Raw genomic sequence first — 24427 nt, forward strand, 5'->3', positions numbered from 1 at the left:
CAGTAAACGGGGGAAGAATTGGAAGAAGACGGGAGTAACTCTACCTCCGGTTCAGTAGGTGGCGCTCTGCCAATGTACAACTGGTCGGAATAAGGCTTTTTCTTCCGGTTGACCTTTGTCAAAATCACAACAACTTGAAAGCGGGGAGACCACGGACAGCTTTGATAGTATTTGCCAAGTCCTCAGTAGGTTTAAAGGTTTAAAGCTTGTGGTGTTGCTGTTTCTGGCGCTGTTGCTTCCAACTGCTCTCTTCTATTTCTGGGTCAAAAACCACTGCAGAGTGGGGAGGTGCAGCTTAACATATGAAGCATGCACAGACACGTAACCTGAGCTTACCCCTGTTAATGTGTATACATGCACAAATACCTCGGTTACTAAAGGAGTTATCTAGGTCTGGTTTTGCCTTAACCCGAATATAATCAGGTTTTTAAACTGCATGTAAACGCACTGTTTGTGGTAAATAAACCTGTATGTATGCTACTTCATGTGTTTAAGCATACAGTTCTCAGAATTATCATTTAGCTAGCATATAATTATTACCGACATAATAGTTAACTTCTGATTTGTTTCAGGTGGGATGTTCTTAGCAACAGGAAGTACTGATGATGTCATCAGAATATATTACTTGGGAGGCGGGAGTCCAGAAAAGATATCCGAGCTCCATGAGCACACGGTGAGAACCTTCTCGAAAGTAAACTCTGATGTGCAGCATGTTGCATCTACAGAGAACATATTGACATGAACTTTCAGCTGCATTATCTGGTTCAACATATTAAACACTCACATGATTAAATTAAACAATTTACTAATGATTACTCTCCATATTTCTGCCTCTGTCCAGGACAAAGTTGATAGCATCCAATTTTGCCACTCAGGTGAAAGGTATGGTAGAATCATTGTACTTACTCACCTTTTTTTTTTTTTTTTTTTTTTTATAGTAGCTATTCTGAATTAAATGTAATGGTGTATAAAGTGATGATGAAAGGTGTTTGGTACTGTCCTGTCTCAGGTTTGTGAGTGGAAGTCGAGATGGAACAGCACGAATCTGGAAGCTCCATCTGCGGCAGCAGTGGAGGTGCATCCTGCTCAACATGTCTGCCACTCTTCCAGGGTAAGAGTTGTACACCAGTGTGGATTCTTTGTGTAGACTCCTTTTTGATGTCTCTCTCAAGAAGAAATAGCGCGTTGAGGATATATGCTGTATGAGCAACAGGCTATGCAAGAACAACATTCTCAATTTCTGTAAAAAAAAAAAATTATGAGCGATCATTTGTTCCCTTGGCCACTTCAAAGTGCTGTGACTTTTACCAATACATTAATCCCCCATCCAAATTTACTTTTAAAAGTGTATTATTAGAATGCAAGCCATGTACCCTGGCTTTATATTGTTTTGTCTGATAAGATGTGTAGACCTCTGTTGTTGCAAAGTATTTTCTGGACAGTTTGTTCATTTTTTTTTTATTAAATATTTTTATCACACTTAACACCAAGGATCCACCATGAAATACATTGAAGAAAACAAATCAACATACCAACACACTACAAACAAATAAACCAAAAACAGCATTGGCTCAGTTACATACATACATACATACATACATACATACATACATACATACATACATACATACATACATACATACATACATACACACATACATACATACATACGACCAAAAGTTATACAAATAATGGGAAATCAACTCTCTTATCAATAATCCCTGTAGCAAGATGGCAGAAACATCAGGCTCCAAATAATTCAAATATGGCTCCCAAACTTTGAAGAATTGATTTGACTTTGAATGTAACATGCATGTCAAGTACTCCAGTGGTACTAACCCAAACAGCACTTTATGCCAACCCTTAACAGTGTTTTTTTTTTTTTCGCTAATCCACTGCAGTAAAATGTTCTTCCTTGCAGCATATGTGACAATACAGTACAGTCTCTTATTTGCCAACAGTACATATCTGGCTGGGAGGCCTACAATGAGAGACTTTGGGTCCATCTGCTGCTTCAAGCCTAGTATCTGTTCCATTTCTGATAAAATATTAAGCCAGTACCTTTGTAGTTTGTGGCAAGACCAAAGACAATTGGCGTTTTTCCATTACATGGTACCTGCTCAACTCGCCTCAACTCTACTCGACTCTACTCGCCTCGACTCGCTGTGCGTCCGTTTTCCATTGCAGATTTTAGTATCGCCTCAGCGTGGCTGGTCGTCATAGCGACTGCCGTGGGCGTGGCTTAGTGGCGTCGCATTTCCCCCGACTCATTTCCTGGTTCTCCTTCTCCGTAAACAACATGATATCAAAGAGATAGTTAACGTTTACCGCTCCAGATTTCCCACCGTGGTCACATATATATATGACTCTAGCGTCGCTACTCGCTTTGTTTCTCTCACATATATATGACTCTAGAGTCTCTATTCGCTGCGGAGATAATCGCCGTCACTCTCTCACTTCTCCCTCGCTCACTAGCTCCCCCACACACACACATACGGCGACTCGACACACACACATCACACATGCACATACCAGCGCACCAGTATAACCATCAGGCCACTTGTATGCTACAGAGAAAGCTCTGCGTGGAGCCTCCGGCAGCAAAAAAACACCGCTATTAACTATTTAAAAATGCCGTCTCTCGCTAGCAATGCAGTGATCAGTGACGCTTCTTTCCGACCAATCAGCAGCCTGCAGGGTTTCACGTCACCTTCTCGGCTCGCCTCAGCTCGCTTGGAACCTCGACTGAGCAGGTACTAAAAAAAAGTACCTGTTAGCAGGTACCAGGTACTTTTTTTCGTAATGGAAAACCAAAAAAGTAGAGTAGAGTAGAGTCGAGGCGAGTAGGTACCATGTAATGGAAAAGCGCCAAATGAGATAAAGTTGGTACTTTATCTCTTTATCTTTACCTCTGTTTTACATTTAAGGCACATGGGTGAAAGAGTAGGGTTAAAATAATGTCTGCGGTTTGGGGATATATGCATTCGGTGTAGTTTGTTCATTTTCAAACTTGGAATAAATCCAAACATTCAGGCCTTATTTCACTCAGTCATACATAATCCGTACATACAGAATGTATATGTACATCACCTATCTAAAAACGTAGATATCAGTCTACCCATACTTTTAGCCACCAAAAAAATGGTACCACTCAGAGCTTATGTCTGGCCTGAGAGGAACTATGAAGGACCCTCACTGGCATTTTCTACAATTGGCTTGTCTGCCAAAAGCATTTTTACGGCTTATTACATTTAATAATCAAAGTACAAGAACAGTTTTTCCAGCTATGTTATTTCACCATTTTCAGTACATCTATTAAATTTGGTACTGTGTGTTAAATTAGCATCACATAGGTTTAGTTGTTTGTTCATATGGCTGAGGAAGTCACACTCAGACCCCACTAAATGCACTCAGTCTGTTCAATATTTGAGATTTAGCATGCATATTGCAACAGGAAAAAAAGGGGAAATTTGTGGAAAACTTAATTTCTAGAAATACAGCATCAGATACAAGCTTCCAATTTGTCATTTGTATTAAGTAATTAATCAACTGTATCACTATTACATAGAGTATTTTGAGAGGTGCTACATGAAGTGTGTGTATTTTTTAATGTGATGGGTTTTTCCTCTCTCAGTGTTGAACCAATGAGTGAAGAAGAAAGCTACTTCAAACCCAAAGTCACCATGGTAGCGTGGGATCGCCATGATAATACAGTCATCACGGCTGTTAACAACCATCTCCTCAAAGTGTGGAACTCCTACACAGGACAGCTGCTACATATCCTTAAAGTAATTATGCAGAATGTTGTGTTTCTCTCAGTAAAATATAGAGCAAAGTGGATATACAACCACCTAATTTAACCTCCACAAATGGACTAATTTAATACGAAAGACTAACTTGAACATTGTTTTCAGGGCCATGAGGCTGAGGTGTTTGTCCTGGAGCCGCACCCTTTTGACCCCAGGATCATCCTGTCTGCCGGCCATGATGGGAATGTCTTCATATGGGATCTGCTGCGAGGGACAAACACACAGCACTACTTCAATATGGTACACAGACACTTAGCAATGCATTTAAATAATGGTAAACATGACAGTTCTGCAACATTATGAAAAAACAACACTCATTTAGAGACACACCATAATACACAACATGACAAAGACAGCAGTAAGCAACACCTTATTTAGTTTCCATCTATTTGTGTGCTGTTCGACAAGTCTGACTGCCTAGTTATTGTGTACTTTTTGTTCTCTCTGCAAAAAGTGGGTAAAAGGATGAAACAGAATTTTTTATATATATATATATATATTTTTTTTTTTGTTTTTAAATCTACCTTGCAGCATCTGAAAGGGAAAAAAAAATCATGCAAGGAAGTTTGTCTCCCTAGCTAACGAGTTTCTATACCTGGGGGTGATTTTGTGTTTCTCATCCAGATTGAGGGCCAGGGTCATGGAGCTGTTTTCGATTGCAAATTTACCCCTGATGGCCATCGTTTTGCCTGCACAGACTCCCATGGCCATCTGCTCATCTTTGGCTTTGGCAGTTCCAAGCCGTATGAGAAGGCAAGTATAAATCTCACATGTACATTTAAATCTTTACACAAACAATTTATCATTGTAGCCAGATGGAAATATACAGTTATGCCATTTTAAGGATACTTGTTACTCCTTTTAAATACACAGTATAGCATTTTCCAGATTAAGAAATTGTTATAGCCCTTGAGTTGGGCATCCAAAAATAAGTATGTGAATAATCCCACAAATCTAACAAAAGCTGCAGGCTGAAGCAATATCTTAAACTTACTCTTCCTCTTTCTCCTGGTCTCCACACAGCTTCCAGACCAGGTGTTCTTCCACACAGACTACCGACCGCTGATCCGGGACACCAACGGCTTTGTGCTGGATGAACAGACACAGCAGGCACCCCATCTCATGCCCCCACCCTTCTTGGTGGACGTGGATGGAAACCCCCATCCACCAAGGTAGACATGACCTTCTTTCAGTTAAACAGCATACAGTCTTTAGTCATTACCTGCGGGCTCAAATTATTGAATGCTTGATCCATGCGAGTTCTCGATGCCCTAGGCCACTATGAAAAACAATACCAAATAAGGTAGTGCAGTTAAAAATGTTGGTTTGACTAAGTAATGGTTAGTAAGGGTCAGTCAGCTGTGTTCGATTTAAAATATATCTTGATCAACTGACGCAATGTTTAAACAATGTCTTTACTTGTTTTTCAGGTACCAACGTCTCGTCCCAGGCCGGGAGAACATTGCTGCTGAACACCTGGTTCCTCAGCTGGGATATGTAGCCACTAGTAAGTATGGAACCAACTACACACAGGCCTTAATTTGAACATAATTAGCTAGTTTACCGAAAAAAATGTTCTTTTTGATATATAAATCACAAATCCATTTTCACTGCTTTATCAGCCAACTAGAATTAGGAACATCTCAACCATATCTTTACTGCTACAATGTCTTGACAAGCTGCTGTAAGTGTTTGACCTGTGGGAACCTCTGCTACCATCCCACTAATGCTCTTGGTCTCCCTGTGTGATGACATCTTCAGGTGATGGCGAGGTTGTGGAGCAGGTGATCAGCCAGCAGACTGCAGAGCACGATGAGGCTGCTGCGATAAGACGCAGCAACCTTTTGGACGAGGCCATCCGAAATCTCCAGCAGCAACAAGACCGGCAGAACCCGCCTGGGACAGAGACAGTGCAGGGGGCTGGAGCAGGACCAGAGGGGCAAGCTGAGCCACAGGGCCCAGCCTTGGCACCAGCACCAAGCACACCACGCAGAGGTAGCAATACACCACCAGTGTTTTATGGCAGGGATCTTCAAAAGGGTGTCCATGACCCCTAGGGGGTCCTCAGAGTCACTGCAGGGGGGCCTCTAAATTATGTTTTCTATTTATTTTTTTTTTTCTCCATAAACTTAAAAGTCCTAAAATGAATCCAACATATTATTATCAAATATGAATCCCGACTGATGATAGGCTTACTGGCCTATAGGTAACCCTAACGCCATCCCCAGATACAGTGTAAGGATTCACAGTGCTACCTTTATTAAAACATGATTTATAAAGTCATGTTAAAAATGATTAGGCTAGTTTAAGAGCTTAGTATTCTATGCAAACATATATGTATAAAGGTTTTAGGCGGCCCCACAGGTTTTTGTAGGCCCAGTTTAATATTCAACTTAATTTTATACAATTTATGTAGTAGTGGGTACCTGCTCCATCTCTCTTTCAGTTAAGGGGTCCTTGGCTTGAAAAACGTTGACCCCTGTTTTATGGGATTGTTTTGGCTCACATATTGATCCAGTGAGCAGTTGGAGGCTAGCTGTGTGATATATATTTTTTTTTTGTAAGCAGCACATTCATTTACTGAAGGTTAATATTTGTTATTTTTCCTTCAATACAGTGTCTGTGAATGATCGAGCAGACGTGCAGTCACCCCCTAATGTGGGTCTGCGCCGCAGCGGACAGGTGGAGGGTGTCCGGCAGATGCACCAGAATGCTCCTCGCAGCCAGATGGCCACAGAGAGAGACCTGCAGGCCTGGAGACGCAGGGTGGTGGTGCCTGAGGTGGCACCCAGCAGCTACAGGTACCTGAGATAACAATATTAGCTTTACCATCCACAGCTGAAGACACAGCATGTGTGTGACTGGAAATGTCTGTACTGTTTGGGGTGTTTTATATTAGACTGTTTCTAACTTGACACTGTTTACATGAAGAAAAATGTATTCATTTTTTTTAATCTAAATGGAAAATGGATCCTACTCTTTTAGATCAATATTGAAATAATATCCAACAGAATTCAACATTTGTATCTATTATATTGTCTATTTGTACCCATCAAGCAACAGAGAGTGGTTTAAATACCTAATGAGATTTTACAGCATTTGTTTTGCTCAAAATTTTGTTACTGTTAATTTCAAACATGATGGTAATTGTTTTTCAGGGACCAGGAGGGAATTCGAACAGCCAGAGGAGATGAGGAGGTGGTTCTGTACAATGCAAAGAAGAGACGCATTATCTACAGCAGCTGTCGAGTAGGTTTCTTCTTCCTTTGCTTCAGTGTAGGAAGTCTTAAATGGTATTTTGAAAAATGGTTTGTGTACCCACATTTTATGAATAATCATCAGACAATATGTACTATATTGGCATTTAACAGCGTATTCATTAAAGGTGTTTTGTTGGATAGCTATCTTCTCTATGCCCCCTGTAGGATTGTTTGTTTATTTATAATCAAAGATTCAGGATACTTTATTGATCCCCTCAGGGAAATTATTTAGTTGCAGTTGCTCACAGTCACATTTAAGGTAAATAAGAGTAAGAAAAGAGCAAGTCAATAAGTGTATACAGTAAATAAGTAACATCTACAATAAGACATACATAAAATGTTAAGTATTGGGCGCCTGGTTAGCTCACCTGGTAGAGCGGGCGCCCATATATAGAGGTTTACTCCTCGACGCAGCGGCCGCGGGTTCAACTCCGACCTGCAGCCCTTTGCTGCATGTCATTCCCCCTCTCTCTCCCCTATCAAGTCTAAGCTGTCATATCCAAATAAAGGCCTAAAATGCCCCAAAACATAATCTTAAAAAAAAGAAAGAAAAGTTAAGTATTTACAGACATAAATAAAAACGTTAAGTAGAAGTGAGATTAGGTTAAAAAGATTGTTTCAATGGATTGTACAAATTATATTGTAGTGCAGTGTACAGTACGAATAGAAGTAGCAGCAAATAACACTGAAATAATTGAAAATAAAATTGAAATAATTGTCAGCGTTTTTCTGCTTATTTTTTCTCTGTTCATGTTATTTCTGTACAAATTGTTGCACTGAGTGTTGAGTCAGCCCCATCTGTCCCCTCAGGATGATTCAGATGATGAGCTTCCCACTGCGAGGCGAGCACACGGCCGCAGTGACTTGCTTGAATTCATCGACTTGTCATGTGAAGAGGGAGAGGAGACTGCAAGTTCAGAGGTACACACTGAGGTATCGCATTCTCCACCCACCTCTGACTTTGGTAAAAGTGTCATTTACATGCACCTGTGGTGTTTTGGAGGGGGTTTTAAGCAAATTCCTGTTTTTTATTTTTCATCTGCCCAGGACAATGATTTGGATGGCAGTGAAATGGATTCCTCCAATGACGAGGAAGAATGGAATAGTGACAGCTCAAGGTATACAGTTTTATAAACAAAGGTCACATATTGTACTACTGGGAGTCATCCTTAGAATTTGTTTGAACTTGTTTAGAGTACCAGATAAAAGGGTTTTCCTGAATTACAAAAATGACAATATAGACAGAAAAGTATTGACTTTATTTTTAAAACATTGTTGCTCCTTTGTGTTGTCTTAGGTGGCAATCCCCACCCATCTGGTACCCCAAGCAGGTTAAAACAAATTACTTAACTAAGTTTTTGTAATGCCTGTTTTCATATATGTAGCTTAAAATTGTAATGCCATCATAACTGCTTTTGATTGGACAGCCATACGTCCAGCGAGTACTCTGACTGGACGGCAGATGCTGGTATCAACCTGCAGCCCTCCACCCCCTTATCGTCACGGAAACGGGTGCAGCGCAGACTCATTAGCTCGGAAGAGGAGGAGGAAGATAATGATGAAGAGGAGGAGAAGAAGCAGCAGAGTGACGAGGAGGAAAGAGCTGGCAAGAAAAGCAAAGGGAAGTCCAAGAAAGGAAAGTACAAGGCACCCAGGGTGAGTTGTTAAACAGTGCAGACAGTATACTCCAGCATCCAACCTAATCCTGATGTGCCACTGTCTGAACCCTAACTGGTTAATCTTTGACTCTTTCTGTCAGTGAGGAAATCTAACGATGAATTTTGTAACCTACACTACTCACAAAAAGGGATATTTGGCTTTCGGGTCAAATTTCAGGATGAACCTAAAATCCACTATAACCTTTACAGGTGAACTTAATGTGACCTTCTCTAAACTTTTGAATGCGCATGTCCAACAGTTCAATGTTTCAGTTCTTTCTGCACAACTTGCTGTTCTCTAACAAGGATCTTAACGGCAAAATTTACAACAGGTGTTTGATCCATGAATCGACAAATACATTTCCTTGTTCAATTAGAATTGGTATTTAAACAGTCCTCCTCATCATGCTGTTCACATTTTGACATCATGAGACCAAGACGACACCTAACAATTGATCAACAGTACCTCGCCATTGCGAGGCTTCAAACAGGATGTTCTCAGACGGAAGTGGCCACTGAGCTAAGAGTGTCACAGAGGGTCATCAGCAGGTTGCAACAGAGATACAGAGAGACTGGAAGAGTCACAGAAAGGCATAGCAGTGGACGCCCATTGGCCACATCTCGCACTGATGACCGCTTCATTGTGAACCGTGCCCTGCGGAACCGGATAATGAATGCCACTCAACTCCAGGCACATTTAAGGGAGGTGAGTGGCACCAAAGTGTCACGTCAGACCATTCAAAACCGTTTACATCAGTGTGGTCTGCGTGCTAGACGACCTACAAGGGTACCTGACCACACCATCAGGCATAGGCGTCATCGTCTTGCTGGACGAGGGACCAGTGGGCCTCAGTGCTGTTCTCTGATGAAAGTTGATTCACGTTGCGCAGAAATGATGGCCGCCAACGATGTTGGAGACGTCAAGGAGAGCGCTATGTATCAGCCACTGTTGGTGGTGGTGTCACAGTGTGGGCAGGTGTGTCTAGTCAATACAGAACTGCCCTACACTTTCTGAATGGTACAGTGACAAGCCCATACTACATGAATAACTAATTAATCAAATGAATCCAGTCATTATGCCCCTGCATGAACAACACAGGCCTAATTTCATCTTCATTATGACAATGCTCCAACTCATCGAGGTCACATCATTAGGGAATGGCTGCTGGAGACTGGGGTACCTCAAATGGATTGGCCTGTACTTTCTCTAAGGGATCAGCTGAGTCGCCGTGTTAAGGCCCGTAACTCTGTACCCCAGAACCTCAATGACCTAAGAGCCGCCCTTCAAGAAGAGTGGGATGCCATGCCTCAGCAGGCAATAACTTGACTTGTGGACAGCATGAGACGTTGTTGTCAAGCTGTAATTGATGCTCAAGGGCACTTGACAAGTTATTGAGACATTGACATTTTTTTTTTAGATGAGGAAATCACCATTGCATGCTTATACTTAATGCCCTACTTTCATGATATAATACCACTGTAGCTTGAATGTTTTCAATTTTCCATAAATTTCACCCAAAAGCCAGATATCCCTAACTTTTTGTGAGTAGCATATATTGTAAACCATTTCATAATTACTCACTTGATGTTTTACATCTTGGTGCTCCAATCAGCGTCCAAAGGTCAGACCATCCATCAACAGAGAAGTGTCCAATGAGTTCAGACCCTCACCATGGATCACTGATGTCATTCCCAGGAAGTCTCCTTTTGTTCCCCAAATGGGCGATGAGGTATGGACATTATAGACATTGAGAGGCACTTTGCAGGACCATGAAAAAAAAACATGTTTTAGTTGGGCTGAAGCAGACAAAATGTAAAGAAAAGTTTTTGTAAAAAAGATTTGCAGACTATTTCAACATTTCAGGCAGGCTGCAAAGTCGAAAAGATGTCGAAAAATGTATTTAGATGTTATAAATATTGACAGGACGGACAGTTCTTAAATATACAGCCACTGTGTAGATGTTGTCTAAATACTTTTTGCAGATCTTTTGGTGGTTTACCAAGGGTCGTCGTCACCATCCTGTTTCTCATCATGTAGAAAAGTTACTTTCTAAGCTCTGAATCGCTCTGTGTCTGTCAGGTAATCTACTTTCGACAAGGACACGAGGCCTACGTCGAGGCGGTGAGCCGTAATGAACTGTACCCCATCAACTTAGACAAACAGCCCTGGAAGAAAATGGAGCTGCGGGTAAGACAAAGACAAAAGAGAAGATCATAAAGTTTTCTTAGTAGAAGTGTTTGGGGAAAAATACCAAGAATTCTAAAGACACAAAATCTTCACTGACATTATGAAAAATACTGAAAATCAAAGTGATTTACAACATAAGAAGAAATCTTGGATACAAATTTCCTGGTTTTTTTATTTTTTTATTTTGCAATTTAAATGTGGACATTTCCCCCAAAACTGAACCCATACATTTTGCTTCGTTTTTTCAAATGTGTTAATCAAAATGCAAATGCTGCTGTATATTTTCCAGGACCAAGAGTTTGTGAAGATAACTGGGATCAAATATGAAGTCTGCCCTCCAACACTTTGCTGTCTTAAGTTGACTCTTATTGACCACGGAACTGGCAAAATATCAGACAAGTCGTTTTCTGTCAAGTAAGCAGCATACACTGATACACTGGCTCTCTGTTGAGACACACATTACATATTGTTGCATTTCTTACTCGTTAGTAACCCAACATGAAGATACTGAATGAGAACTGAATGTACACAGATTCCAAAATTAGCTATTTATTATATAGCAATAATAATGCCTACATTTGAGTGTTGGGTTGCTATTATGATTAGGATAATAAGCTATATGCTTATCATATGCTTATGAGGATAAAAATCAGTTTTTGGCTTTTACATGCTTGCTAAATTTCTGGGACTTTGTTTTATGAAATGGATGTGTATTCATCATTATGATTCAGCATTAGTTTCCCAAGTCTTGAATGTTTATAGTGCTTGTGACGCTGATTTCTCCTCCAGGTATCACGACATGCCAGATGTGATCGATTTCCTTGTGTTGAGACAAAGTTATGACGAGGCGCTTCGTAGAAACTGGCAACCAAGTAAGTTTGTGCACCTTGTTAGAGATGTTAAATGTTTGTTTTGAAGCCAAGTAGCATACTCCGTGTATCTGTTTCATCAAATTTTAAATTCTGAAGAAAGGGGCTCCCTAGTAGTGAATTCGATAACTTTAACATTTCAGATAAACTATTATGTACTCTTCTGGGGAGCACTGTGAGAATTATTCTTAATTTCTGCGTTGCTGCTTCTCAGTGGAGGCGCTGATAAATTATGTTTTGTTGTTGTTCACATACATCATTTTTAAATGATTCATCAGTACAGCCTCTTGCACCACATAGATACTGTGTATTTTTCCTCCATCTCCTAAACTGGTTTACAACTTCTCCTGTGCAGACGACAGGTTCCGTTCAGTGATAGACGATGCCTGGTGGTTTGGGAGCATCGTCTGTCAGGAGCCCTACCAGCCTGAATACCCTGACAGTCTCTTCCAGTGCTTCAAAGTCAGGTGGGAAAACACACATGCTGTCATGATGAGAAGGTAGCTGGAGATAAGGAGTTTGTGGCGCTAGCACAAACACCGAATATCAGCTAGTTTCTAAGACAGTGCTTTGACACTGTCACTATTTTGAAGCAAAGCTTGGAGACTGTATGCCTTGCCAAACACTAGTGAATGAAATTTGTGGCTGACATTATGGATTACCTGCCTCTCAAGTCTGCCACAATAGCAACAAGGAGTAAATACAATGGATTTCTTTCCTGAAAGTGTATTTGACGCGTTATATCTTTTATCTTTTCGGATATATTTAGATGTACTTTTACAGTGAACGGTGTATCCAATTGGTCAGTCTAAAACTTGTCTGTCTGTCCCCTAGTGGTTATTAAGAGGCATGACAGTGTCATGTCCACAATACTGTGTGTTCTGTAATGACAATAACATATGTATTAGTAGTTTTTAATTAAACAAAACAAACATCTTTTTAATGACATGCATATTAATCTAAACTAAAACCAAAAAATCTTTAGCACTCAGTGTGCACTCAAGTATGATAGTTGACTTTGGCAACACGTGTGTTTGTGTTTTCATCAGATGGGACAACGGGGAAATAGAGAAACTGAGTCCTTGGGATGTGGAACCTATTCCAGATGATGGTAATTAAGACGTTCTACTAGCTTATTGCTTACACATCTACAAATAAACACACTACTGGTGACTAATGTTCAAAAAGCAGGGTGATGAAGTTTCAGTGCATATTGAACAAGTCTGTCTTTGCTGTGCAGCCCAGCAGCCAGAGACAGAAGGAGGTGGTATCCCTGTGACTGCAGATGAGATGAGTGAGCTGATGTACAAGCCTCTGCCTGGGGAGTGGGGAGAGAGGAGCAGGGATGCCGAGTGTGAACGCATCATCGCCAGCATCGACCAGCTCATCACCGTTGGTGTGTATGCATACACAGCCTCTCTTCTTGTTTGCTCTCATTCACACACTCCCTCTTTCACATGTCTGATCCCAATTCATTCACATCAGGGTATCTATAGGTTCCTTTTAACTGTGAAAGAATTTCTTCCCAGTCATACTAACCCACCTTTCTCTTTGTTTCTGCTACAGAGATTGCAGCTCCCTTCTCTGGTCCTGTGGACTTAGTCCAGTATCCCACCTACTGCACTGTAATCGCCTATCCCACTGACCTGGGCACCATCAGACTGCGACTCATGAACAGATTCTACAGGTCAGTCCCACCAGTCTTTCCTCCTTCTACCTCCCTGATAATGCCAGCGTGTCAAAGGAAAGGCATGAAAGTATTTGCACTCTTGACTGTCTGCTCAGCTCTGTCCTTGAAATGTCTTCAGCTGCTGAAATAATTGATGTTGTGTACTGTTTGTGAAGATACTGTGTATTTACTCACCTCTGGTGATCCACAGGCGCCTCTCCGCATTAATTTGGGATGCCAGGTATATTGCACATAATGCCCGCACATTCAATGAGCCAAGGAGCAAGATTGCCCACTCTGCAAAGATGATCACAAATGTCCTCCAGAAATTTGTCAAGTACGTTTTATTTGTTACTTGTCTAGACTAGTGTTTTTTCAAAAGATATTTGATTCTAGATCATGTGGTGAATACCTAAATATCTTGCATGCTAAGTTGATACATTTTTCCTACTTTCCCAGTAATCCAAGCTGCACCGATATCATGGAGATTTACAATGCTGTTGAAGAAATGGATGATGATGAGGTAAATCTGGCTAAATAGAAACAACTTTAGTCATTAGTATTATATTTGTTTGATGCACTGCTGTCAAATTACTATATATTAATTTGACTTGCAAATAGAGTGGATAATAAGGATAGGGGATGAGATAAAAGGAAGCCTAAACTGCCCATAAGCACTTACAATTGATTGATAGGAAGTTTGTTTTCCATTTTTAGTCATTGTCATCTATTTAGTCATCTATGGTCACCTTCACATTTTGAAAAAGTAATTATCATCTGGTTAATGATCAGATTCAAGTAATCCAAATTTAATCACTGTCTACAGGAAGAGGATACCGAAGCACCAGGAACATCCTCTGGACATAGACTGCGTCAGGTAAATAGAAACGTATGATTGGTTTGGTAGAATTTGGTAGCAGATTAACTATTATTAGGGGTGGGACGAGACACAAGATTGGGTTCACGAGATAGAGACCAGATTTTAACACTATTTTACGGAAAACTTCAATGAAGAAATAAGATAGTCCTTTTTATTCAATCGAAAGTCACAAAATGAAAAATGAGCACTGAAAGGTTTTGCCACAAACTCAAATGACTGACTTCTCTCATGTATAACTAACAGTTACATCAGAACGTATTCCGTATGTATGGTGGAGAGAGAGTCTCTTCACTTAGAGAACCAAGGTTACAACCTAACCAAGCGTTTTCTGGCAGTAGTTGAGACCGTTGGGACCAAATGTTTTGTAGTTGGATTTGTCATTGTACAGTGGACAGAGAGAAATAAAGCTTATTTTACTGTTGTTTCACATTGATTACGTTCTAAAGCACAAATACATTACACTCGCTAGATGCTCTTTTCTCCTCCTCTGCATTTTATTAATTGAAGCTCTAAACAAGGAAGTAGGCTACTCTAGTATTGATTTATGACCATTATAGGACAAAGGGAGAACATTTCTTTGTTTAATATCATTACAAGTAAAGTTAAGTTTTGCTGTCCGCTTCCCGAATTATTTTAACAGAGAAAGAGAGTGGTCTACGCGAGACAGCGCCACAGTGAACTGCACACTGCGGACGTATGTGTGCGTCTCCTCCAAGAGAGGGGGAGAGGGAGAGAGCGGCGGTACTCTCTAACGTTGTAACGCTGGGTTTTACAGTCAGCTTTTTTCTTCTGCTATCGCTCTGCAAAAATAAACTCTGAGTCAACTTTGGAGAACAGGCAGGGGATCTTCTATGCTAATGTTGAAGCTGCTGTTCTGCACTTGTGTACTGATATTGCGAGAGACTTTTTACTTCAGAGAAATATCGTCACGTTTTAAGCGAGATCTCGTCACACCTCTAACTATTAATGACTCAGTGGCAGCAGCAGGCATGCGTTGCCTGTCATGACGATTTCCTCTTTCTCCTCCAGTTGCAGCGCTCCGTAGAGGTGGTGCCTGACAGAGACGCCTGGAAGCAACAGTGCAGGTATCTGCTCAACTACATATTTGAGTGTGAGGACTCTGAACCGTTCAGACAGCCTGTGGATCCTCAGAACTATCCAGTAAGTTGACACAACAAACTCAAGACCATGCTGTCAACAAAATAACATCAGCAGGTTGTTTTGTGTTCCAGTGTTTTGATGAAGATGAAGTCTAAATCATGTTTTGATTGTCCAGGACTACCATGACATCATTGATACACCAATGGACTTTGGCACAGTGAAAAGGACCCTGGAGGAAGACCGCTATGAAAACCCTATCGAGCTGTGCAAAGACACCAGGCTAATATTTGCCAACGCTAAAGCCTACACACCCAATAAACGCTCCAAGGTAAGGGGGGTAATTAAAGCTTGTGGAAGAAATGTCAAGGTAACTGCTCTCCAGTGCAGAACATAATCCTATAAATACAGTGGATTGAAATGTTAAGTTATTATATGCATTTTGACTTCAAAGTTGATGTTTTAGCTTATCGGACTCACCTATTTTATTCTAGATTTACAGCATGACCTTGCGGCTCTCTGCCTTCTTCGAGGAGCAAATCAGAGCAATCATATCTCAATACAAAACTGCCATCAAGAGCAGTGATAGGCTCCGCCGCAGTCAGAGGTTCCGCAAGAAAATGCAGCAGCAGGATCAGTCCAATGCCACATCAAGGTCAGTTTGAGTTATGGGTTTCCTCATAATATGTCAGGAGACGGTTCAGGTGCAAGTAGTCTGAGCAGGCCAGCACATTTATTGTTTCCTGTTCATGTCCATGTCTGATGAAAAGTTGCATTCTTCTTTTTCTCAAGTCAAAAGAGAGCTGCTGTAAAAACTCAGGGAAAAGTGGAGTCTACATCTGTGACCAAATCTACCTCAGCCAAAGTGTCTGTTCCTGAGAGAGCCAGGAGGAGTCGAAGCAGCAGCTCAGGTCACAGCTCTTCGGACGACGACTCCGGCTCCAAAGGTGCTTCATCAACACCAGGTAACAAAATAAACTTAGCCTCTTAGTAGGTTCCTTAACAGTACAGTAGTCTCAGCGTGGCTTTGCTAACAGCAGTCCCATGGCATATTCATGGTAAATATGTAAACTTTTCCCAGAACTATTATGGAAGCAGTTTGAAAACTCATAGCTAAAATGTGAAGACAATATGTTCACCTTCCCTAGTTAGATGTTAAGTAAAAAACATTTTAGAGAATTGTTTCTCGAAGTGCAAAACCTTGTGCTCTGATACTCTAGCTCACAGGTATAGACAAGTTAAGTTGATTGACTTTAATTTAGGGCTGCAGCTATCGATTATTTTAGTAATCGAGTATTCTACCAATTATTCCATCGAGTAATCGGATAAGAAATACTTATTAAGAAATACTTAGTAAACAGCAATAGTAAATATTTATTATTGCTGTTTACTAAAAAAAAGGAAACCTGTCTTTTGTATATATACAAAAGACAAAAAAAAATGTATTCCAAGAGCCTTAAAAAAAAATTTTCACCCCCTTCCCCTTCTTGCCTCTGTCTCTTTGCACTGGATATGCAAAAGAGCTGTTCACTGACCAGAGGGTAAATGTGACGGTACAAAGCTTAAAGCAGGGCTATTCAACTACACTGTTCTGGGGGACACATTTTCAGAAGCCTAATACACAGTGAGGAGAAAGAATAAAGAATGCAGACGTCACCGGCATGATGACGTCATTCACGTGCATATTAAGTGGCCGTGCTGGGGGGAGGAGCCGGTTTGTCTCCGGCAGCAGCTAAGTTTCCAAAGATTAGTAGTAAACTAATATACAGACTACAAACCAAAAGCTTTCGTTTTAGCTTGTTGGTATAACATGGCTATTTGCAGAGTAGGCTGTATGCTGTAGGCTAGTTGTGTAAAACAGCGTGGTGGACGAGAGCAGCAGTTTATTACCTTGTGTCGGGTTCGCTCCGTGGAATGGATGAGTACACTGGATGTTTTCTACTGAGATGATGTAGCAGCATGTTTGCAGCTTAAAATGATCCCAAACTTTCTGTTGTTTTTCTCGCCTGTCTCTTCTCTTAGACCCTCGCTATTTTTGTCTTCCTTCATTTGTAATCTGGGCCGTCAGTCTTCTTCAACTTCAACTTCAATGAAGAAATAAGATTGGAAAAATAGTCCTTTATATGTAATATATAATTTATTTATGTTTCAGAGTCTGACAGTGAGAGCGAGCTGAGTGAGTTGGAGAAGGAGAAATGTCCTGGTTCCTCAAGGCACCAACTCAGACAGAAAGCAAGAGTTACAAGAAGCAACCATGCCAAGCAGAGGAAAAAAGGTCAGTTCAGTATTCCTGTTAAAATCCAGTTTTCAATCATGCCTCATTACATTCAGAAGTTATAATCAGAATCGGAGAAAAAAACATTGTATGTGAATTGTTGCAGAGAGCGATAGTGAAGAGGAGGAAGAAGAAGGCGAAGAGGATGGACAAATGTCTTCCCAATCTTCCCGTCGCCGCTACCCCAGCAGGAGTGAAAACAGCAGGAGTAAGAAGAGCAGGAGCACACGGCTGACCAGAAATAGTGCTGGTGCAGACAGGAAGCGCACAGGTAAACACTACAATTGTCTTCAGCCTCCTACTTGGCGAATCACGACACTGAATTTTTGAATTTGTCATTGTACAGTAGACGGAGAAATAAAGCTTATTTTACTATTGTTTCACAGTGATAACGTTCTAAAGCACAAATAAATTACCATCAAACACTCAACAGATTACTTTTATGAAGACCGATGCTCTTTTCTCCTTCTCTGCTTTTTATTAATTGCAGCACTAAATAAGGAAGTAGGCTACTTTATTATCAATATATGACCATTATAGGACAAAGGGAGAACATTTTTCTTTGTTTAATATCATTAAAAGTAATCACAGACATAGTGGTCTGCGCGAGACAGTGACCAGCACGCTGCGGACATGTATGTGTCTCGGGAGGGAGGGAGAGAGAGAGGGAGTGAGAGAGGGTGCGGCGGTACTCTCTAAAGTTCTAATGCTGGGTTTTACAGGCAGCTTTTTTCTTCCGCTATCGCTCTGCAAAAGTAAACTCACTCAACTTTTTTTTTTTTCTATGCTAATTTCAAGGTTGCTGCTCTACACTTGTGTACTGGTATCGCAAGACATTTTTTACATTGACGAGTAATCTTGTCCTGTTTTAATTTTGCGAGATCTTGTCACACCTCTAATATATATTTGTGTTTCAGAGTCTGACAGTGAGAGCGAGCTAAGTGAGTTGGAGAAGGAGAAATGTCCTGGTTCCTCAAGGCACCAACTCAGACAGAAAGCAAGAGTTACAAGAAGCAACCAAGCCAAGCAGAGGAAAAAAGGTCAGTTCAGTATTCCTGTTAAAATCCAGTTTCCATAATGCCTCATTACATTCAGAAGTTGTAATCGGAATCAGAGAAAAAAACATTGTATATGTGAATTGTTGCAGAGAGCGATACTGAAGAGGAGGAGGAAGAAGACTGCGAAGAGGATGGACAAATGTCTTCCCAATCTTCAGGTTGCCGCTACCCCAGCAGGAGTGAAAACAGCAGGAGTAAGAAGAGCAGGAGCACACGGCTGACCAGAAATAGTGCTGGTGCAGACAGGAAGCGCACAGGTAAACACTACGACAATTGTCTTCAGCCTCCCACTTGGCGAATCACGACACTCACCAGAACAATAAGTTAAACATCCATCCGCATGGCTTGTTTTCAGAAGGCAGAGCAGAGGTGAACGGTCACAGCAGCAGGTCGTCTCGCAGGGAGAGACGTCACCACCAGGACTCTGACAGAGCCACATCCCAGGGCTCTGACAGGGAAGAGGAAATCACGGTTCGCAGGTCACTCAAGAGAAAGACGGCGAGGGCAGCTGTGACTAAGATGAAACTCCTTGAAGCATCCGATGAGGACTATGATGAGGAGGAGAAGCCAAGAAGGAGCAGCAGCCGCCTACGCCACACAGTCCGGAGCAGCAAACGCACCGCAGTGATCCAGAGCAGCTCAGATTCTGATGAGGAGCCATCAACACAGGGTAGGCAAACGTTAATCTTAGTACTTTTATCATACAATCATAAATTGTAACTGTCACATTTAAATTCAGATAGAATTAGACATGGATACAATGCTCTTAGATCATGTAAACATTAACAATCTTTAAATATAATATAATTAGGGCTGTCAAACGATTAAATGCTGAATTTTAATAGTTTATCGCGTTTAATCGCATGTTTTATCACATGATTAAAATTCTATTATTTTGCATTTCAGAACTGTTTTTAAGTACATATTAACAATGGAAAGCAATTCTTACTAGCGTATATTGATTGGGAATCAAATGAATGCAAAGGAAGTGACTTTATGAACTTGATTTTAAGATTTGTATTTGTTTATTATTTATTTATTTACTGTAAACAAAAGAAAAATGGTTGAATCTAGTCACACATTTGAATCTAGAGTCAATATTAGGGTTGGGTATTGTTCGGTTTGGATACCGGTGCTAAAGCGTTACTTTTAAAACGGTACCGGTGCCTGAACCGATACTTTTTAAGAAAGTTTAAAGAAAAGAAAAAAAGAAGGGTGTAGTGGAAGTTTCCTTTGCAGCAGGGGGGAGAGTTTTCAGAGTTTAGTAAATTGAAACAAATAAGACAGACTGAGACTAAAACCAAGTTGGGTTTTTGTATTTTATTAAAAACATATATATATATTTGAAAATATAGGAGCAACATGATTTCACAAAAGGCCGCAGCCCAGTGTGGAGTCAGTTTCTCAAATGAGTGAACAGAACCACCAGGCTTATATGCATCTTCAGAATGACAGCACACACGCACTTGGATTATTATGACGATACAATTCTTACAGGCAATCTGATACACATGCAGACATCTCGGAGCCATTTCGCCTCCTCCTCCCTGTACGACTTTCACCCCCCAGTTACATCTTACATCTTAACTGGCATGGGAAAACTAGAGACAGTTTTAGGGTGACCTTGTACCTTTTATCTGTTCAGACAAAGAGTGTTCACATTATGTTCCAGACTGGACACCTCAGCAGTTTAAGCAGAAACTGAGATAAACTGTCTTTCAATAATGTGAGAGAATTAAAGTTGAAATAAAACATAAAAATATAAGGCATTATGCTTAAATGTAATTTTTCCCGTTACAAGGGTACTAAACAACAGTTGGCGACATTAAAGAACAGCTTGTTTATTGCTAAGGCCATATGGTCAAAATTAAATGATGTAATAATAACGTAATAACTATGACAGTAACTTATTTCACTAGTAAATAGCTGTTGAATGACAAAAACAACCACCAGATGGGAAAAGGGCATTTAACAATAACTTTGAATGCACCACGAGGCTGTAGGTTACCAGTTTCATTTAACGCACCGTCTGTGTTTTTCCGACAACGGCAGCTGCAGATTGTTACATCCCGGTGTTGGAATCCTCTACAATGAAATACAGACAAACTTTACACCGTTTTGCGTTAGCTGTCAGCATTGTAACTGTGTTTAATCCAGCTATTAGCTAGCGGTAGGCTAACATTAGCCGCTGTTGAGTGTAGTGTTAACTAGTGTTAGGTGCAGCGATGTTTCTGTTGCCTGTAACGTCTGTTTCAGAGTATCCGAGAGAAGCACAGGAATATCAGTGGCACTGATATGCCCTTGTTTCTCTTTCTAGATTCTCTAAAAACAAAGGAATCAGGTAGCGAATCCAAGGACGAGGAGGATGGCAATGACAGTGATTCTTCATCCTCATCTCAGAATCCGCAGAATGGAGACACAAGGTCCTCCAAAGGGAAGACATCAAGACAAGCTGCTAAGACTAAGGGAACTGGTGAGAAATGTCCTCATTGGTCATTATTATATTTGATTTCTAGTTACCACTTAAAGTGGCGCTTGGAATTGTGACAAAAGTTTCTCTAATCAGTTGGATTTCTTTCTCCCCGCTTCCTTTCTCCTGCAGATACTTTGTCCCATGTGAACGGACACAGTGCTAAACATCACAAGTCTGACAGCAACTCTGAACAAGAGGAAGCTGAAGAGGAGAGTTCTGGAGAAGCTGAGGTTTCTGTGTCTCAGAACCCCTCTAGAAGCACAGCAACCACTCCAGCCAGGAAAAAGTGGATTACAAGTGAGGAGGAAGAGGAGGAGGTAGAGGACACTAAACGCAGAACCACAAGGCACAAACTTCCTGTCAGCTCAGATGAAGAGGACAAAGACCACAGTTCTCACAAACACCCACACCAAAATGGAAGAAATGTGGAGGAATCAATCCACAAGGATTCCAAGAAAAAGAGTAAAGTGTCATCGTCAAAAAGCCAAGATAAACATAAATCTGCCTCAACTAATAAACTGGATGGTGCTGAATCAGAGGAACTCAGTGATTCTCCAAAGAGATCCAGCCCACGCAGGAAAAGACTGAAAAAAGATGAAGACCGTTCTGCTGAAAGTAATCAATCCAGTGAGGAATTTGAAGTTGAAAGCGAGTCAAAGAGGCTAACAAGAAACAAGACAAAATCTAAACAGCCTCGTGGCGACACCTCCGCTTCAGAGAGTTCTGAGCAGGAATACAAACCTAAGAGGAAGTCGAAGAGGAAACGATCCACTGGCTCATCAGACGAAGAGTCGGATAATTCAGACAACGCATCAAATAGACGGCTGAATCTCCGAACCCTACCAAAAAAGAAATACACCAGTGACAACTCTCTCTCTGAGGAAGACTATGCTTCTGCGAGCCAGCGTAAACCCGGAAATGGTAACAAAACAGCCACAGCGTCTAGGGAAGACAGGTATAACAAGAGAGAGTCGAACAGATCCTCTCCCAATGAAGCCAGGAATCAGCTGTCTTCCACCAGAAAACGTATTTACACCTCAGACTCTGAAGATGTGGAGGAGGATGGAGAGAAGGAGCCAGTGTCAAAGTACAATAAAAATACCAAGTCAGGCTCCTCAAAGCGTCCTAGAAGGGAATCCAAACAAGAGGAAGGTAGCAACCACAAGAAAGACACCTCTTCCCAATCTGATTCCAGCGAGGAGGAAGAGGAGGAGGAGGATGTTGGTCGTTCAAGGAGCGGGAAGAAGAACGTGAGGCGGCCAAAACACAAACGAAAGAGAAGCTACAGCAGCAGCAATCACAGTTCTGACTCAGAAAGTAAGCATGTGTCTTCAGCCAGAAAGACCCGCGTGAACACCCGTAACCGGGGAAAGCGGACAGTCAGTTATCACGACAGCGAATAAAGGACGTAGCGGCTGGCGCTGTAGAGGAAATGCGGAGACGAACATTAACTGGAGACCTTTAAAGACACTTGATGGCCACGTTATGGTAGTAGCACTGGAGTCCGCGAGAGAAAATGCTGTGAATCTGTTTCATTCAGGGATATTTATATTTTCTATGAAAAATATGTTTATAGATGTAATACAAATTCAAGCATTTGAACTGCTGGTTTTCACAAAGATAGAGAACAAAACAACACCTCCCATACTGCTTGTTGTGAATTGGCCAGCAGAGTAACCATTCTGGGGAATCTTGTCAGCTTGGGTGCTATCTAATATACCTCTGTTTAATCAAGCATATTGCTGGCTTGCACTAAGATACACTGTAATGAGGTATTTCATACACTAGTTTTGCATTAGAAACTCAGGGGTCAAATAAGTTTACTGTAGTCTCAGACATGCAGTTGTTTTTTTGAGCTGAGGTAAAGACGAGAAACAATTCCAGGTCGGCAGATGTCCAAGCACACTCACTGGGACAACACAAATCCATGTTCAGACTTTTGACTACAGCACTCCTTTGTAAATCCACACACTTAACGCTTGACTGTATTAGGAGTTGATATGAGCCAAATGAATATGAATTCTTCCCCACCCCCCACCACCATTTTGTTCTTAAGCAATTAGTTTTGTGTTGTATTCTAGTTAATAGATGTAAATATTTCATGAGGATGACATTGTCTGAAAGGTTTGGCGATCAGTCGGTAGCAAACGTTTATTTAAATTTGAACTTTTTTCTTTTCCTTTTTTTTTTTTTTTTTTTTTGTTTTACATTTAACTGCATTGACTTCTTGCCACATGTCACAAATTGGTACCTTTTTGCCAAGTACAAGTAACCAAAAGTACTTATTGCAAAATACTGTGATTTCTCATATTGGGAAGACCTTTATTGTTGTCCTGTGTTACCTTCTTTCAGTATTAAATTCTTTTTCAGAGTTGACTTACAACATTTTGCCAGTCACATGGTTTAGTTTTGTTTTATGGGGAGGTTTCTAAATACAGTCGCTTTGACATTTTGCTTAATGTTTTTCATACTACACCTTTAATACATTTATGTCACAGGAAAACTATTAACGCAATGTGGTTGTGGAGTGCATTGAATGGGTTATTCCTCATATTAATAAAGACATCATTTCAAGGTGTATTTTGTGTTTGACTCCTCCATTGACATCATGATTGCATCTGTCTTGCTCAATTTTTTCTTAGCAGGTGTAAACCATAGACTGTATATAAACACATAATTTGTGAAAGAGGCTTTGTCCTGGCTTGCTAGGACTTAATTCAATTGTGATTGTAATCCAAGCTCGCGACAAATTGATCACCACATAATTTAATTACGTTTACTAGCGGCCAGGATAGCTCAGTCGGTAGAGCGGGTGCACATATACAGAGGTTTAATGCCTCGACGCAGTTTATGCCTCTCCCCCTTTAATTGTTTTCCTATCATTAAAGGCGGAAATTTCCATTGCACATTTATTACTCTATTAAGTCTCCATTTTTAAGATTTAAACTTATCTAGGTGGTAATGAATTGAATATAGAGACAATCATGTTGCATGTAGTTTTGGTACTCTATCTCTGAATGTTTCATGGCCAAACACCCATTACAGTGTTTTGAGGCAATCCCAGAGGACAAAACAATTGATTTCTTGATTTTAAAAAAATCAGCTTCCAGATGAAATGACAACTAAAACCGATTACCCTTTGCTTTCTTTGTTTTTATTCATGATTTATTTGTTATTTGCTCTGTTATCC

General features: G+C 40.7%; 1 protein-coding gene across 4 annotated transcripts in view; it reads left to right on the top strand.

The window, feature by feature from the left end:
- The window catches only part of brwd1 (bromodomain and WD repeat domain containing 1), a 31335-nt gene extending 7520 nt beyond the window's left edge, over positions 1 to 23815 (top strand). The window contains exons 11-46 of one of the 4 annotated variants that reach the window (XM_028572284.1): positions 573 to 673; positions 842 to 882; positions 1010 to 1111; positions 3635 to 3788; positions 3915 to 4049; positions 4434 to 4562; positions 4833 to 4981; positions 5240 to 5316; positions 5571 to 5804; positions 6427 to 6610; positions 6968 to 7058; positions 7880 to 8002; positions 8117 to 8187; positions 8497 to 8725; positions 10341 to 10457; positions 10808 to 10915; positions 11205 to 11329; positions 11705 to 11787; positions 12140 to 12251; positions 12834 to 12895; positions 13025 to 13180; positions 13351 to 13471; positions 13665 to 13790; positions 13913 to 13976; positions 14280 to 14330; positions 15363 to 15494; positions 15610 to 15762; positions 15926 to 16086; positions 16224 to 16396; positions 17584 to 17706; positions 17813 to 17977; positions 18624 to 18746; positions 18854 to 19021; positions 19120 to 19434; positions 21082 to 21237; positions 21367 to 23815. In XM_028572284.1, the coding sequence (XP_028428085.1) occupies positions 573 to 673; positions 842 to 882; positions 1010 to 1111; positions 3635 to 3788; positions 3915 to 4049; positions 4434 to 4562; positions 4833 to 4981; positions 5240 to 5316; positions 5571 to 5804; positions 6427 to 6610; positions 6968 to 7058; positions 7880 to 8002; positions 8117 to 8187; positions 8497 to 8725; positions 10341 to 10457; positions 10808 to 10915; positions 11205 to 11329; positions 11705 to 11787; positions 12140 to 12251; positions 12834 to 12895; positions 13025 to 13180; positions 13351 to 13471; positions 13665 to 13790; positions 13913 to 13976; positions 14280 to 14330; positions 15363 to 15494; positions 15610 to 15762; positions 15926 to 16086; positions 16224 to 16396; positions 17584 to 17706; positions 17813 to 17977; positions 18624 to 18746; positions 18854 to 19021; positions 19120 to 19434; positions 21082 to 21237; positions 21367 to 22640 (5888 nt within the window). In that variant the 3' untranslated portion in view covers positions 22641 to 23815. The remainder of the gene's footprint in view (positions 1 to 572; positions 674 to 841; positions 883 to 1009; positions 1112 to 3634; positions 3789 to 3914; positions 4050 to 4433; positions 4563 to 4832; positions 4982 to 5239; positions 5317 to 5570; positions 5805 to 6426; positions 6611 to 6967; positions 7059 to 7879; positions 8003 to 8116; positions 8188 to 8496; positions 8726 to 10340; positions 10458 to 10807; positions 10916 to 11204; positions 11330 to 11704; positions 11788 to 12139; positions 12252 to 12833; positions 12896 to 13024; positions 13181 to 13350; positions 13472 to 13664; positions 13791 to 13912; positions 13977 to 14279; positions 14331 to 15362; positions 15495 to 15609; positions 15763 to 15925; positions 16087 to 16223; positions 16397 to 17583; positions 17707 to 17812; positions 17978 to 18623; positions 18747 to 18853; positions 19022 to 19119; positions 19435 to 21081; positions 21238 to 21366) is intronic. The other 3 variants (XM_028572293.1, XM_028572312.1, XM_028572302.1) reach the window with 3 other exon arrangements.
- Positions 23816 to 24427: the final 612 nt, after the last annotated feature.

Source organism: Perca flavescens, chromosome 3, assembly GCF_004354835.1.
Source record: "Perca flavescens isolate YP-PL-M2 chromosome 3, PFLA_1.0, whole genome shotgun sequence".
Taxonomy (NCBI): domain Eukaryota; kingdom Metazoa; phylum Chordata; class Actinopteri; order Perciformes; family Percidae; genus Perca; species Perca flavescens.